Source organism: Periplaneta americana, chromosome 15 (assembly GCF_040183065.1).
Source record: "Periplaneta americana isolate PAMFEO1 chromosome 15, P.americana_PAMFEO1_priV1, whole genome shotgun sequence".
Lineage (NCBI taxonomy): Eukaryota > Metazoa > Arthropoda > Insecta > Blattodea > Blattidae > Periplaneta > Periplaneta americana.
The window spans coordinates 173,690,261-173,704,289 of NC_091131.1; the positions used below are offsets into that span (position 1 = coordinate 173,690,261).

The 14,029-nt window shown below is 35.3% G+C and overlaps 1 protein-coding gene across 5 annotated transcripts in view; it reads left to right on the top strand.

The window, feature by feature from the left end:
• The window catches only part of LOC138715541 (uncharacterized), a 103,554-nt gene that overhangs the window by 71,340 nt on the left and 18,185 nt on the right, over positions 1-14,029 (top strand). For 3 of the 5 annotated variants that reach the window (XM_069848585.1, XM_069848589.1, XM_069848586.1), the window contains exons 7-8: positions 197-446; positions 9,710-9,877. In XM_069848585.1, the coding sequence (XP_069704686.1) occupies positions 197-446; positions 9,710-9,877 (418 nt within the window). The remainder of the gene's footprint in view (positions 1-196; positions 447-9,709; positions 9,878-14,029) is intronic. The other 2 variants (XM_069848587.1, XM_069848590.1) reach the window with 1 other exon arrangement.

The following is a 14,029-nucleotide window of genomic DNA, read 5'->3' on the forward strand; positions in this document are numbered from 1 at the left end:
AGTGGTATTTATTTATTATTCTATACTTTATTAATTTCTCTTCCTTTATTAGTTTGCATATTTTATGTTTATAATTCTTTAGGTAGATTATATGAATTATATGTAATGTAGAAACAAAACTGTACAAATAACCAAAATGTTTAATTCAGGGAAAGTCAAAATAACACTCATATTTGATAAATCTTTGCTCTTCCAGTAGCTAAACTCCATCCGTCTACAGCAACAACACTTCCTCCTACTGCTGTGGCAAGTGCGGATTCAAATTTGACAGTGGAAGGCACGACTCCTCGACAAAATCCTAAAGGAGATGACCTTGCAACTGTGACATATACATTATGGGTTGGAACAAACGTGACAGAGAATTTCACCATCAGTGTGACAGCTAAGAAGAATTCGACTTTTTATCACATAATGCAAATAGCTGCAGAACAAGATTCCCACTATGTGTGAGTATCATTTGTTACCGCTACTGAAACATAGATAGCCACATTCTGATGCCTCCAGATGTGGTCTGTATAGACCCTCCTAAATTCCGATAGTCTCAAAACACTTTAATTTTGATAATTATTCACTTCATTTAAATACCGAAGTACCTAGTAGGGACCAGATTCACATTGATAACAAAGAGGGCATAAAAGGTTCGAAAAGGAGGACATTGTTTGAAAAAAAGAGGTCAGAAAATATGTATTTAAATTTAGGCTTATTATATTTTAAATTATGTCAGTATCTATTTTATTATAAAATATTTACAGTACAGATTTAGGCTCATATCATACTTAGAACTATATCAATATCTATTTCATTACAAAATAATTATGAAAAAACTTAATAATAATGTTTTTACAGTTAGCTACATATGAAAGTCAATGAAACTATAATTGAATAGCTTATTTTGGAAACATAATATGTGACATTTTCGCGTACTGGTATGTTACTTTTTTAACCAGAGTGCTCTAAGATACTTATGACAAAACTTGATAATATAAAAAGATTTTATAGTTAGCTACATATGAAAACAACAAGCATAACAGATAGGAGCAAAGAGAGTTATGATCATTGGCAAAGAGTATATTCTGTCGTTGCTGCTGCCACCTACAGGCAAATTACTTGAGAAAGGCGTAAAATCAGATAATTTCAAAATATCAGGCATACAAGTTACGAAAAGGAGGACATTTCTCGATTTTTTTAAAATCCACCCAGACCCCGGACAAAGGTCTAAATAGGAGGATATGTCCAGACAAAAGAGGGCATCTGGTTACCCTAGAAGTACCTACTTATTAAAACCTTTTTTATTAAAAGAGTTGTATTCCAAGTAGAATGTTGAGATACAGCACAGTTGCAATTATTCAAGCCAGCCCAATTCTTTCATTCTTTCTTTTTTTTAAACTCATTTCCCGAATTAAAAAAAAAACAATCACAGAGTGATGTACTAATTGAGTAACGAAAATCAACTCTGAAGATATGTATGTATGTTTAATGTTTTCAGTTGAATTTCAATTTTAATTTACTTTAGTGTTTGTCAGACTGTGATTAAGCACACACTAACGTGAATGTTGAAAGAAAACGAAGAAAAGATCGTCGATTTAATAGAAGATTAAGTTCAGAAATTGTGAGAATTAAATGATGAGATACCTACTAAAGATAAAAATTTACATTGAGCTCGAAATGGAAAGTATCATCATCAGTTCTTACTGTGGATTTGTGGTTGTTGTATCCAGTGCTGTCATAGAGGCCATACTTCGTATGGGAACCTACGATTTATTTAATTAATTTTATGGGGAAGAGAAGATTTTGTCTGTATGGAGCCATACGGCATATGGGTGCCTAAGTTTTGTACGCGGAGATCTGTACAGATCTTAGATCATCTCTTGCTGTTCCTAATGTATTTCGTTTGATATTCATAAACAAAAATTGTCCACCTCTGCAGCACTAGAATCCAGAATTATATAAAAATATGTTTGAAAAACAAGAAATGCTGCAAATACACATTCCAAGATTCATTGAGACAAGTGTGCATTTACAGTGGGGCTACATGGTGTATTCTTTAAGTCAAGCTTGTTTTACAATTAAAATGTAAAGCAAAACAATTTCTTTACTTCTTCTTTATTATTAAAAAAAATCATTAAATGACAGTCGGAGAGACTGAGAGAGGAGAATAAAATATATTTCAAGGGAAAAAACAAGGGGTGGGGCGTATGGCCAATAGAAAAATTACCATGACAGCACTGGTTGTATCTAGGCCTACATTCTTTCCTTGTCCAGTATTTGTAGTTTATTACTGCTTTTAGAAATTATACTTCTATCAATTCAGTCTTGCATAATTGAGTCTTTTTCTAAATTCAGTTTTCGAAACCATAATAATGACCAATAAGGAAAATATAGACGTTCTGTAGAGGACTGATCAACCCCTCACTTTAACCCTACAGTAGTTGCTTAAGTTACTGTCACATAGTAGTCGCTGTGGACTGGCAGTGCACAAGCAAATAAAACGGTTTAAATTTATTTAGAGTCATAAAGAAGTTATGGACAAACATTTTTGTGGAAAATATATATCTTAAAAAAATGCTGTGCGAAATCATTCAATCATTAGAGTCTTAACTATGTGGATGATAAGAGACAAGACGCTTCGTATGATATTGCTTGCACCCATGTAACCAAAACATTTTTACATGCTTCTCGAGTTTCGTCTTTGTCGCCAACGCATGGGAGTTATAATATAAATGTGTATATATTATAATATAAATGTGTATATATTGTATTAACAGACAAGGAATACTAAACAGATGAACGAAATATGTAGAAAAGTTATATGAGACAAGGAACTGTCCAGATGACTTAGCTATAGAAGATGAAGAAGCAGTATCAAAAGACGAAAAAGGACTTTCTATTTTAAACGAAGAAATGAAGAATGGGAAAGCAACAGGAGTTGATAGAATCCGGATTGAATTAGTGAAATCCTTGGGTGAACACAAGAAGCAAATTCTGTCATTATGCAACGAAATATATGAGAAAGGCAAATGGCCTAAAGACTTTACAGAGACATTGTTGATACCAATATCGAAGAAAAATAATGCCAAGAAATATAAGGAGTTCAGGACTATCAGTCTAATATTGCACTCGGCGAAGATTCTCTTTCAAATACTGAATCGACATTTATATTCTAAGATGGAAGAACAGTTGGAAGAAGAGCAGTTTAGCTTCAGGAAGAGAAAAGTATGAGAGATGCAATTGGACTGCTAACGGACAATCGGTGAAAGATACCTGGAGAAGAATAAAGAAGTGTATGTAGTGTTTGTGGATCTAGGAAAGGATTTTGACAGAGCGGATTGGAATAAACTGATGGGGATCCTAAAGAAAATTGGCGTGGATTGGAAAGAGAGAAGGCTGTTCAGTAATCTTTATGGAACAATGAGTGAAAGTCAGGATAGGAGAAGAAATGTCAGAAAGAAGTTAAATTGGGAGAGGAGTACGTCAAGGATGCCCTTTATCACCTACCCTGTTCAACATCTACTTGGAGGAATTAGTAAAAAATTGTTTTCAGAACATGGGAGGAGTGATAGTAGGAGGAAGAAGAATAAAGTGCATAAGATTTTCTTATGATATGGAGTTGTTAGTAGAAGAGGAGATGATACTAAAGGATATGCTACTGGAGCTAAATGACAGCTATGAACAGTATTGGATGAAGATAAATGCAAATAAGACGAAAAGCATGGTCACAGCAAGAAAAACACAGAAGATAAACTTGCGAATTCTAAATGAGGCAGTAGAGCAAATGGACAGCTTCAAATACTTGGGCTGTACTATAAGCAGTGACTTGAGTTGCTGCCAGAAAGTGAAAAAGAGGATAGCAATGGCCAGGGAAGTTTTTAATAGAAAAAGGAGCATCTTCTGCGGACCTCTGGAGAAAAACTAAGGAAGAGACGGTGAAGTGCTTTGTGTGGAGTGTAGCATTGTTTGGGGCAGAAACATGGACATTACGATGAAGTGAAGAGAAGCGAATAGTAGCATTTGAAATGTGGATATGGAGAAGAATGGAGTGCATGATGTGGACAGAGAATAAGAAATGAAGCTGTGTTGGAAAGTGTGGGTGAAGAGAGAATGATTCTGAAACTGACCAGGAAGAGGAAAAGGAATTGGTTGAGTCACTGGTTGAGAAGAAACTGCTACTGAAGGATGCACTGGAAGGAATGGTGAACAGGATAAGAGTTCGGGGTACAAGAAAATATCAGATGATAGATGACATTAAGATATATGGATCATATATTGGTTGGCCACAAATAAGATGGACTTCGCAATTCCATTAATCTCGGAATAGGATTTACCCATCCTTGATGCCCACACCTGTGGAGTAACGGTCAGCGCGTCTGGCCGCGAAACCAGGTGGCCCGGGTTCGAATCCCGGTCGGGGCAAGTTACCTGGTTGAGGTTTTTTCCGGGATTTTCCCTCAACCCAATACGAGCAAATGCTGGGTAACTTTCGGTGCTGGACCCCGGACTCATTTCACTGGCATTATCACGTTCATATCATTCAGACGCTAAATAACCTAGATGTTGATACATCCTTGATAGGAAGAAGAAGAAGAATCATATGAAGAAACAAAGAGGAAGGCAGAAAATAGGAAAGGCTGGAGAACGCTGGGTTTGCAGTGAAAGACCTGTCCTTGGACAGAACACCAAATGAATGAATGAATATTAGATTAGATTAGGTTGGATTAGATTAGGCCTAGATCATTATTAACTGATAGAATTACAAGCATACTAACTTATACTGATTACTGATATTCTAATACTGATTGTAACAATGGTAACTGCAGCAGATTTAACTGACATTACAGGTCGCTGCGGACTCTTGTTCCTCAAATGTTAATAACTGATAAGCAAATGCGAGTTCAGAGCTTAAAATTTGTGTCAATAATGAGAAGTCTTTTGTTGAAAGCTATGAAAATTGGGAAGAAACTGGGATGACAGGTACGCGGGAAAACCATATTAATAGTTCTCAGTGGAGCGGCAGTCCGTATGCAACCACTGGAAGATTTAAAAAATATATATATGTTGAAGACCTTAAATAGAAAGTGAGAAAAGTAAAGTTAGCATTTCGGAAGCATAATTTCAACTTTGGTTCCTTAGGTCACATTGTTAGGGGCCTTGCTGTACTTATGAATTGTATTTTATTTGAAGGGTTACAAGATGGATGACACACAGTTATGTCATTCAGCTGGTTTGCCTGAACCGCTTGTTAAATTTGTCGCAGTTTGTAGAACCAGTTGTTAATTTTTTTAAGTGAAAATGTAAGCTTCTTTACAGAAAGGAAGAACATTAATTCAACAAGAAATTCTCCAGTTTTTAATATTGAAGTAAACATAATGCAAAAATAAATGACAATACAACTTCAAGTGATCATATTATTATATTGTTACTTCCCACCCAAATATACAGGCAATCAGAACAGGAATATGATAATTATGCCTGCAACCTTGAAGCCAATCTGCGATTACATCGATAGTCCTCTACCCCTTCTGTTTCAATGCTAATAGCACATGTAGAACAATGAAATGTAGTGTTCAAAAACATAATTTAGCGAAATTCGGAGAAAACAACTTTGCTTATGTACGCAGATGATACGGATCTTGTATCGCCACATAAACAAGATCTTTAAAAAGGCTTGATTGCTTTGACAGAATGGGCAGACAAAAATCATTTATGCATGAATGAAAGTAATACAGTCCAGATGGTCTTTAGAAGAGGAGGCCGACTTGCAAAAGAGGACTCAATAATGCGCTAGTGTCAACAACTTGAGATTGTCAACTCCTTCAAGTGCTTAGGGATCACACTACAACCAACAACAACGTCATACCGCATTCGTATACAGGACAGAACTGCAGTTGCAACAAAAGCTATGTTCGAAATAAAGACCATTCACATGCCCACATTGGACACCGCCACTGTACTTTTCTACTGCAAAATTATCCCTATACTGATAATCAGTTACAGACTAGAATTAATTGATATAAACTATGTCTCAAAGACCTAGTCACATTGAGGAAGTGAAACCGTGATATCTCGAAATGTAGGCTACACTTTCCTGGCTCGTTTACGAACTGGCCAAGGAGACTTTTCTACTTGAAGACCTCAGAATGCGACTCTCACCGCCCTCTACTGCCAACTCATCAGACCATCTACTAGAAAGACACCTGAAAAGAGAAGAGATATGGCCAGACTTCTACTGCTCAGGTGATAGAGGATGGACACAACCAAATTAAGATCTATGACATACGCTTACAAGCTTGGCAGTTCATGGTTACCATCACAAAATATGCAAGACAACCTGCTACCATACACCTGATGATGACTGTGTGTGTTCTTTATGTGAATCACATTGCGACAGATACCACATAACACAATGCAGAAATTGGTCTGTTTCTGTAAAAGAATATAGCAAAGTGTAAACACTCAACAATATGCATGTTAGTGTGCTCTTCCTCTTATTAAAAACATAACTTAAAACATATATAGACTTTCTACTACAAAATACAGAATCTTTCATAAGTAACAAGTCTATCGAAAAATCAACTGTTTTGGATAATATTTTGAAATCATGTTCATCCTCACGAGAAAGAACCCTTCCCAGTGCCATACAGTTGATTTGAAAACAAACACTCCCTCCCCCTGCAGCCTATCCATGTGTAATGTGTATTTGATGCCAACTTAAAATGACTTGGAGCATGGCCTTCTATATGCCAAAGATAATGGCACACGGCCATGCCTATACACATTGTTGTGATAGACTGGAATGATAGAATGCCACTCAGCTGCTTAACATTAATGCAGATGAGAAAAATTGCTGCCTGGTTTGAATTTGGAAACAGTATCGCTCAAATTAAGCGTTTACTCTGTAGACGAAGTGTTTCCAGATAGGTGGATCAGCCAAACAGGCTCAATCTGTTGGCCTCTGCGATCACCTGATTTAACTGCCCTGGACTTCTTTTTCTGGGGATTCATCAAGGATCTATCTTTGCGACTAAGCCACACACCGTTCCTGAATTAATGGAACGAATTGAACACACGATACAAATGGTTACGCATGACATGCTCACCAGAGTCCATGAAGAGTTGGTACGTCGCTTACATTTGTGCATTCAGTGAATGGAAGATAGTTTGAAAATTGTACACCATAATTTGTCAACAATTGAAATTGGTTTTACATTATGTGTTTTAATCAAGGTTTAAAACACTAACCATTCTTTCATTTAATAGCTCTGGCAGCGAGGGGAGAGGGTGTTTGTTTCCAAATCGACTGTACGGCACAGGGAAGGGTTTTTTCTCGTGAGGATGAATATCATTATAAAAAAATTATCCAAAATAATAAATTTTTCAATAGACTCTTTACTTATGAAAGACCCTGTACACTATTAAGTACATAAATAAGATACCGTCATTTCCCATAACTATAGTCCTGGAACACAACTATGGTCAATTCAAATTTTGTACTTCATAACATAGTACCTCGTTTATCTATATTTTTTTTCTATACTATAGTTTGAAGTCAAGTCACTGCAGCTATCTACAAACGGTCTGTGTTACTTCTACAATGTTCTTTGAATAGTTGTATCATGTACCATAGTTGTGTTCCTGGATCATAGTTATGGGAAATGACGGTACTTAATTTTGCTGTTTTTACACTTGTCCTACAATTTTTAATTCCATTTTTATGCAATAAATTACAGTAGACCTTGGTTATAACGACATCCAAGGGACCTTGAAAATTATGTTGTTATAAACGAGTGTCGTGGTAACCGAGATTCATATTATCAATCTAGTGAGGTGGAAAATGAAAAATAACAAACTTAATTAGACTTATTTTAGATTTATGTATTGACTTTTAAGCATACCATGAACACAATAAAATACATGTACAATTATAAATACAGTATTCTGTGTTAAAACAGTTTGTTCATTACTCACCAAACTACTTCACTTACAAGTGAAGTAATCAGTCATTTTACTCTGTTGTCTTCTACTTGTCCAGTACACACTTTCTAGGGCTAAATTACGTTCTATGTTCATAATTTCAGTTGCAATTTCACTGCTCCCTTCCCTAGTTTCATAGAACATGGTCATAATTCTAATGACTTCTAAAGTGTCACTCACTTCTTTTAGTGGCCATACTGCGTTAAAATGCGTGCACTTCGTGAAAACTTCCTATCAAAACCGATCTAATACCGCATGAATTCGGGCAGGTTACAATAGGATGGGGAATCCGCCTGCATTCCAGAGGTCTAAGATAGAAGGAGACTGTAAAGAATTTGTCAGGGTCAGATTTCAACAAAATATTTCTTAAAATACTTCGGTTCTCAGAAAATCTTATTCCAAACTGAGGTTGAAAATGACGTTATATATGCGAGGTAGACACATATGCGTTTGTCATATTAAGCAAGGTAGGAAAGCATATGTCTTATGGGGAATTAGTTGGGACCACAGAATATTTGACGTTATAGGCGAGGTGTCGCACAAAACGAGGTCGCTATAACCAAGTTCTACTGTACTTTTTTCATCAAGTGTATGGTATTGGCAATACTGAATCTTATGTTTGAATCTCTTTTCTTTTATGTTGATGTTTCAGGAAGTGAAAAGTTAGAGGGTGTAAGTGCATTTTCAGATGTTCCAAACAATTTGTCAGTGTGGTTAGATATTCAAAGCTAGTTGATGTTGCAAATATTCTATATTTCTCTTCTCTCAACATCTGTGAGTTTTTAAATAACTCTACACATAATTCTTCAATAGCATGTTGCTGTGCAGTTTCTCTTTATTTATACTTGCTTGTTGTTACCTTACTTAACCAGAAAAAAAAAATTATCTGAACAAGAAAGATGTATTTAGTAGTAAAATTTTTTGTTTATAAAGACAACATCAAATTAATTTGTATATTCAGGACTTTAAATTTCAATAAGATTACACATAAAATAAATTTAATAAAATGTAGAATAGAATTAAACGAAAATGTGAGCATGGAAAAGAATGTTGTAACTGTAATTGATATTGATATACGTAATTAATATGTCAAGTATGTTTACATGTATGATGCAAGATGTATAAATAAGCAAATAACTTGCTGACAAGCATATAGTAGGAATTTAGACTGACCTACTGTACTCACTGAGAAATACCGATTCAGCTATTGCAGTGTGCTGGCTATATGTCAACAACTGCTAACCTGGATGCGGTGTGATGACACGGAATAATTAGTTAATAGGCATAAGTGAACCTATAATTAAACATAAATATGAAAGTTGTGGAATAAATTTAGATGTTTAAAGTATTAAAAAAAAATAAAATGTTCATGGTAGAAAATTGTGAAAAGGAGCAGTTTTAAAGTTTTAATAGTTATCACGATTGGTTTACACATGCACTAAAACTAGACATAAGTGCAAGTTTGAACAATTAATTACTGAGATTTGCGATGAATTAATTAGTTTAGGAAATTGTATATTTATTATGTATAACTACTTTTGTATATAGATTTTTTTTTTTTTAATTATTAAGTTTGTACTTTTGTGAACTAATATCAATAAATATATCACTACCTTACTTAACATATTTCATATTAAAATTATGAAATTTGGGTCATTAGCAAAAGAACTGTTTGTTAGAAAATTGGAACACCACCACTGATTACACATAAAATAGCTTCATGTATAATTTTGTTTTGCAGTTTTGAGGCAACAGAGTGGCCCAATGGACATTATGTACACACCATAGCAGGCTACAAGGAGGAGCCATCTTGTTATCATTATTGGCTGCTGTATCAGGTCCCCACACTGCCTGAACCAGCCAGTCCTCCTGGAAATAATTTTGTCACGCCAGTCGGTAAGTTGCTCAGGTAATATATCTTGCACGTATTTAAAAATGGTAATAGGAAGACCATATCGATTTCAGTTTTTAGGATTTTTAGGTTATGTTTTTGAACATTTGAAAGAAAACAAACCTGTTTCATTCATTATACAGTACATGCTCTGAGACCTGGCATGAATAAACTCTGTTCTTATAACTCTGTTCATAGACGTACATATCTTATTTTCTTTTTCACATCATTTTTGACACATCAGTGACGTGTAGTCCACCTAAGCAACCCAAGCATGGCTTGGGCAGCACTGATTGATTATAAGAATCACGATATCTACGTAAATCCATGATTAAACTTTCTGTTTATTTAAACATTAAGTCTTGAATCGTTTCTAAAAACATTTTATTAATTGTAAGTCGCGTGATGGGGCATATACAATGCACAAACTGCGTTTCCGAGCTGGCACCAGCGTGCCAGCAGTGCTAAATGCAGGTTAGCATGGAAGTTGCCATGACAATCCGTGTCATCATAATTTCTAGCCAATGAGGGACGCCTCACAAGGCTGTAGTAGATGCAAATACCCCAAGCAGCCGGTAGCCTGCCTGGGCTGGCTGTGTGCGTGAAGTCGAATGAGTGTAAAACATACTGTTTCTCTTGCACTTGTTTGTACCGGTACTTTGTAGTTACATTGTGTACGTGTATATAAGTGCAATAAAAAGTTTTGATTATGTCTGGTGATAATAATAATTTAATTCAGCAACAAAAGCTAAATACAGTAATTTAACTAAAGCAATACGTGATCATGATGTTGCTATTGGACATATTTGTGCTTCTAACGCACTCGCGACTTTTGGAACTGTGCATATTGAAACTGAGCTAAGTGACCAAACACAAAAAAGTATTATTCTACATAATGAAAAGGTAACACGCAATAGAGACATTCTGAAAAGGCTTATAAACGCCATTTCTTTACTTGCAAAACTGGAACTTTCACTTAGAGGAAACAGTAAGTCGAAAATGCCCAACAACCATGGTAATTATTTAGAACTCTTGGACTACACCGCCCAGTACAACCCTTTTCTAAAAATCACTTGGAGACATCTGCAGTATTCAAAGGTGTATCAAATCATATTGAAAGTGATTTAATTGAATCTATTGCCAATGCACTTCATAAGGAAATTAAACAGCAATTACAGAAATCTAATTTTTTTTGCCATATTAGCTGATGAGACAACTGACGTCTCGAATAAATCATAATTTTCTCTCGTTTATCGATATACAATTGAAGAAAGGGTGGTGGAGGGGTTTGTGTTCCTCCGTGATGTAAGTGAGGACAAAACAGTGGCAACACATTCTGATCTTATTTTTAAGACATATTCAAGACTTTTCAAACTGCAATAAGAAACTTGTCGCACAGAGGGAAGTGCAGTGATGGCCTCTTCATTACATGGCATCAAGCTAATATTAAGGCGTCTTTTCCACAAGCTCTCTTTGTTCACTGTTATGCACACTGTTTAAATTTAGCACTGTCCCAAAGTGCTTCAAGTATTCCTGAATGCCGTATTTTTTTTGCTACTCTTTCTGGGCTTGCATTGTTTTTCTCCAAATCATCAAAGCGCACAAAATTTCTTGATGAATTTCTGGGTCGACGATTACCACATGTTCCCCCAACAAGATGGAATAACTCGTCACAACTTACCAAAACTTAATAGTATTTTTAATTTTAGGCAGTAGTTGCGTAGGCCTAATCTTATAGATTTTGTAAAAAAAAAAATTGGTACCAAATACCAACGTATTTTTATAATTAGTAATGTTATAAGTATTTGAATCAAATATAAATAGTAAGAAGGAAAAGAAAACTTGACTACGCGGCTGGTTGGGTAATCTGTTGGGTCACCGCACATCACTGGCATTCATTCATAGTGTACTGCCCAAGGGCAAGTCTTTCACTGCAAACCCACCATTCTCCAGTCCTTCCTATTTTCTGCCTTCCTCTTTGTCTCCTCATATGATCCATATATCTTAATGTCGTCTGTCATCTGATATCTTCTTCTGCTTTGAGCTCCTCCTGTCCACCATTCCTTCCAGTGCATCCTTCAGTAGGCAGTTTCTTCTCAACCAATGACCCAGCCAATTCCTTTTCCTCTTTCGGATCAGTTTCAGAATCCTTCTTTTTTCATCCACTCTTTCCAACACAACTTCGTTTCTTACTCTGTCTGTCCATTTTACATGCTCCATCCTTCTCCATATCCACATTTCAAATGCTTCTATTCGCTTCTCTTCACTTCGTCATAATGTCCATGTTTCTCCCCCCATACATGTTTCTGCTACACTCCACACAAAGCACTTCACTAGTCTCTTCCTTAGTTCTTTCTGCAGACATCCACAGAAGATGCTCCTTTTTTATTAAAAGCTTCCTTTGCCATTGTGATTCTCCTTTTGACTTTTAGCACATTTTACTTCTAAATATTTCTTCGCAATTAGGTCGTTACAACAGTTTCTCAACAGCAGTATCTTAAAGGCAATATATTTTGTCTATTTTCATTCCATTATGTCCTATGGAATAATATTTTGGGGAAATTCAGCGGATAGTATTTTTAGTGGGTTATTTTATGACGCTTTATCAACATCTTAGGTTATTTAGCATCTGAATGAGATGAAGGTGATAATGCCAGTGAAATGAGTCTGGGGTCCAGCACCGAAAGTTACCCAACATTTGCTCATATTGGGTTGAGGGAAAACCCCGAAAAAATCCTCGACCAGGTAACTTGCCCCAACTGGGAATCAAACCCAGGCCACCTGGTTTCGCAGCCAGACACGCTAACCGTTACTCCACAGGTGTGGACAGCAGATAGTAAAAATATATCCTATTCTTATTACAAAAAAAGCAATTAGAATAGGTAATAGTTGGAGCAAAGGCTAGAGAATCATGTAGACCTTTTTTTTTTTAAATTAGAGATTCTGACCTTAACAAATCAGTATAATTATATGCTCTTTAATAAATTTCCTATTATGTAATAAAGAAAATTTTCCAACTAATCCAGCCATATATAGTATAAATACTCGCAGAAAGAATGATTTTCATACACCATTCTCAAATTTATCATGATATCAAAGGGGAATGTGTTACATGGCAGTAAAAATTTTCAATAGTCTTCCTGAAGACATTAAGAATCATAACCAAAACCCTGCATTATTTAAGGTATAACTAAAAAATTTCTCAATATCTCACATTTTTTTATTCTGTAGATGAATTCTTGACATTTCACAGTACTGTGTAAATATTTTAATATTATTAAATGGTAAACTTATTGCATTGTATAATATGTTATTGTTATTAAGGTATCGGTATTAATTTTGAATATATTTCAGATTAACATTTTTATGTCAAATATAAGAATTGGACATGTTCTTTATTCTATGCTGTAAAGCAACTGTAAGAATATTATGAAATGAATAAATCTGTCTTCTATAATACTGTATGTCAATTGGCCTGCTTGGACGCCTAGTTGTTATAAGTCAGAAATTTTCGAAATTGAGGTTAGTAGTAGCGTCGCATTCTCCATATGGAGAGTTATTAATTTGAAGTACCAGTAAGTCCATATACATAAATCTACCAACAAAGTGCTTTAATAATTTTAACACAAAATTATTTTTTTCCTCTTATTTTGTGCCTAATGCAGTAAGTTAGGTACCATACTACCCCTGCTGCATTTTTACAGTCAGCTATGCTTTTGCTCCATCGTATTATTTCAGTGACAATAACGGGGATTGTTAGGCCCCTACTAGAATTTTAAAATATAACAGTAGGAATCTTATCAAAGTCTAAGTGTTGAAACATAACCATGTTTGCCTAAGTTTCATATTTTCAGCTCAGTAAATTGAGTCTCACTTGAAACATTGCGGAATCATTTCGAACATCACGATTATGTCCTCTTGCTGTCATTCTTCCTTTACTTGTTGCCAGTGGCAGCTCGTGATCAGTTTTGTTGGTGGGGCCGGATATTTCACATATTTTGCGGTATATGTTAAATAATGCTCCAAGATTTTTTATTTAACTTTAGTTAATTGTTTCTGTTTAAAAATTAGTTCAGCACAATACAACTAAAACTACCAGCTATATAGTAATACAAATTCAACATTAAAGTCATCAATTTGCAGAATTATTTATAAAGAAGATGTGCTCGT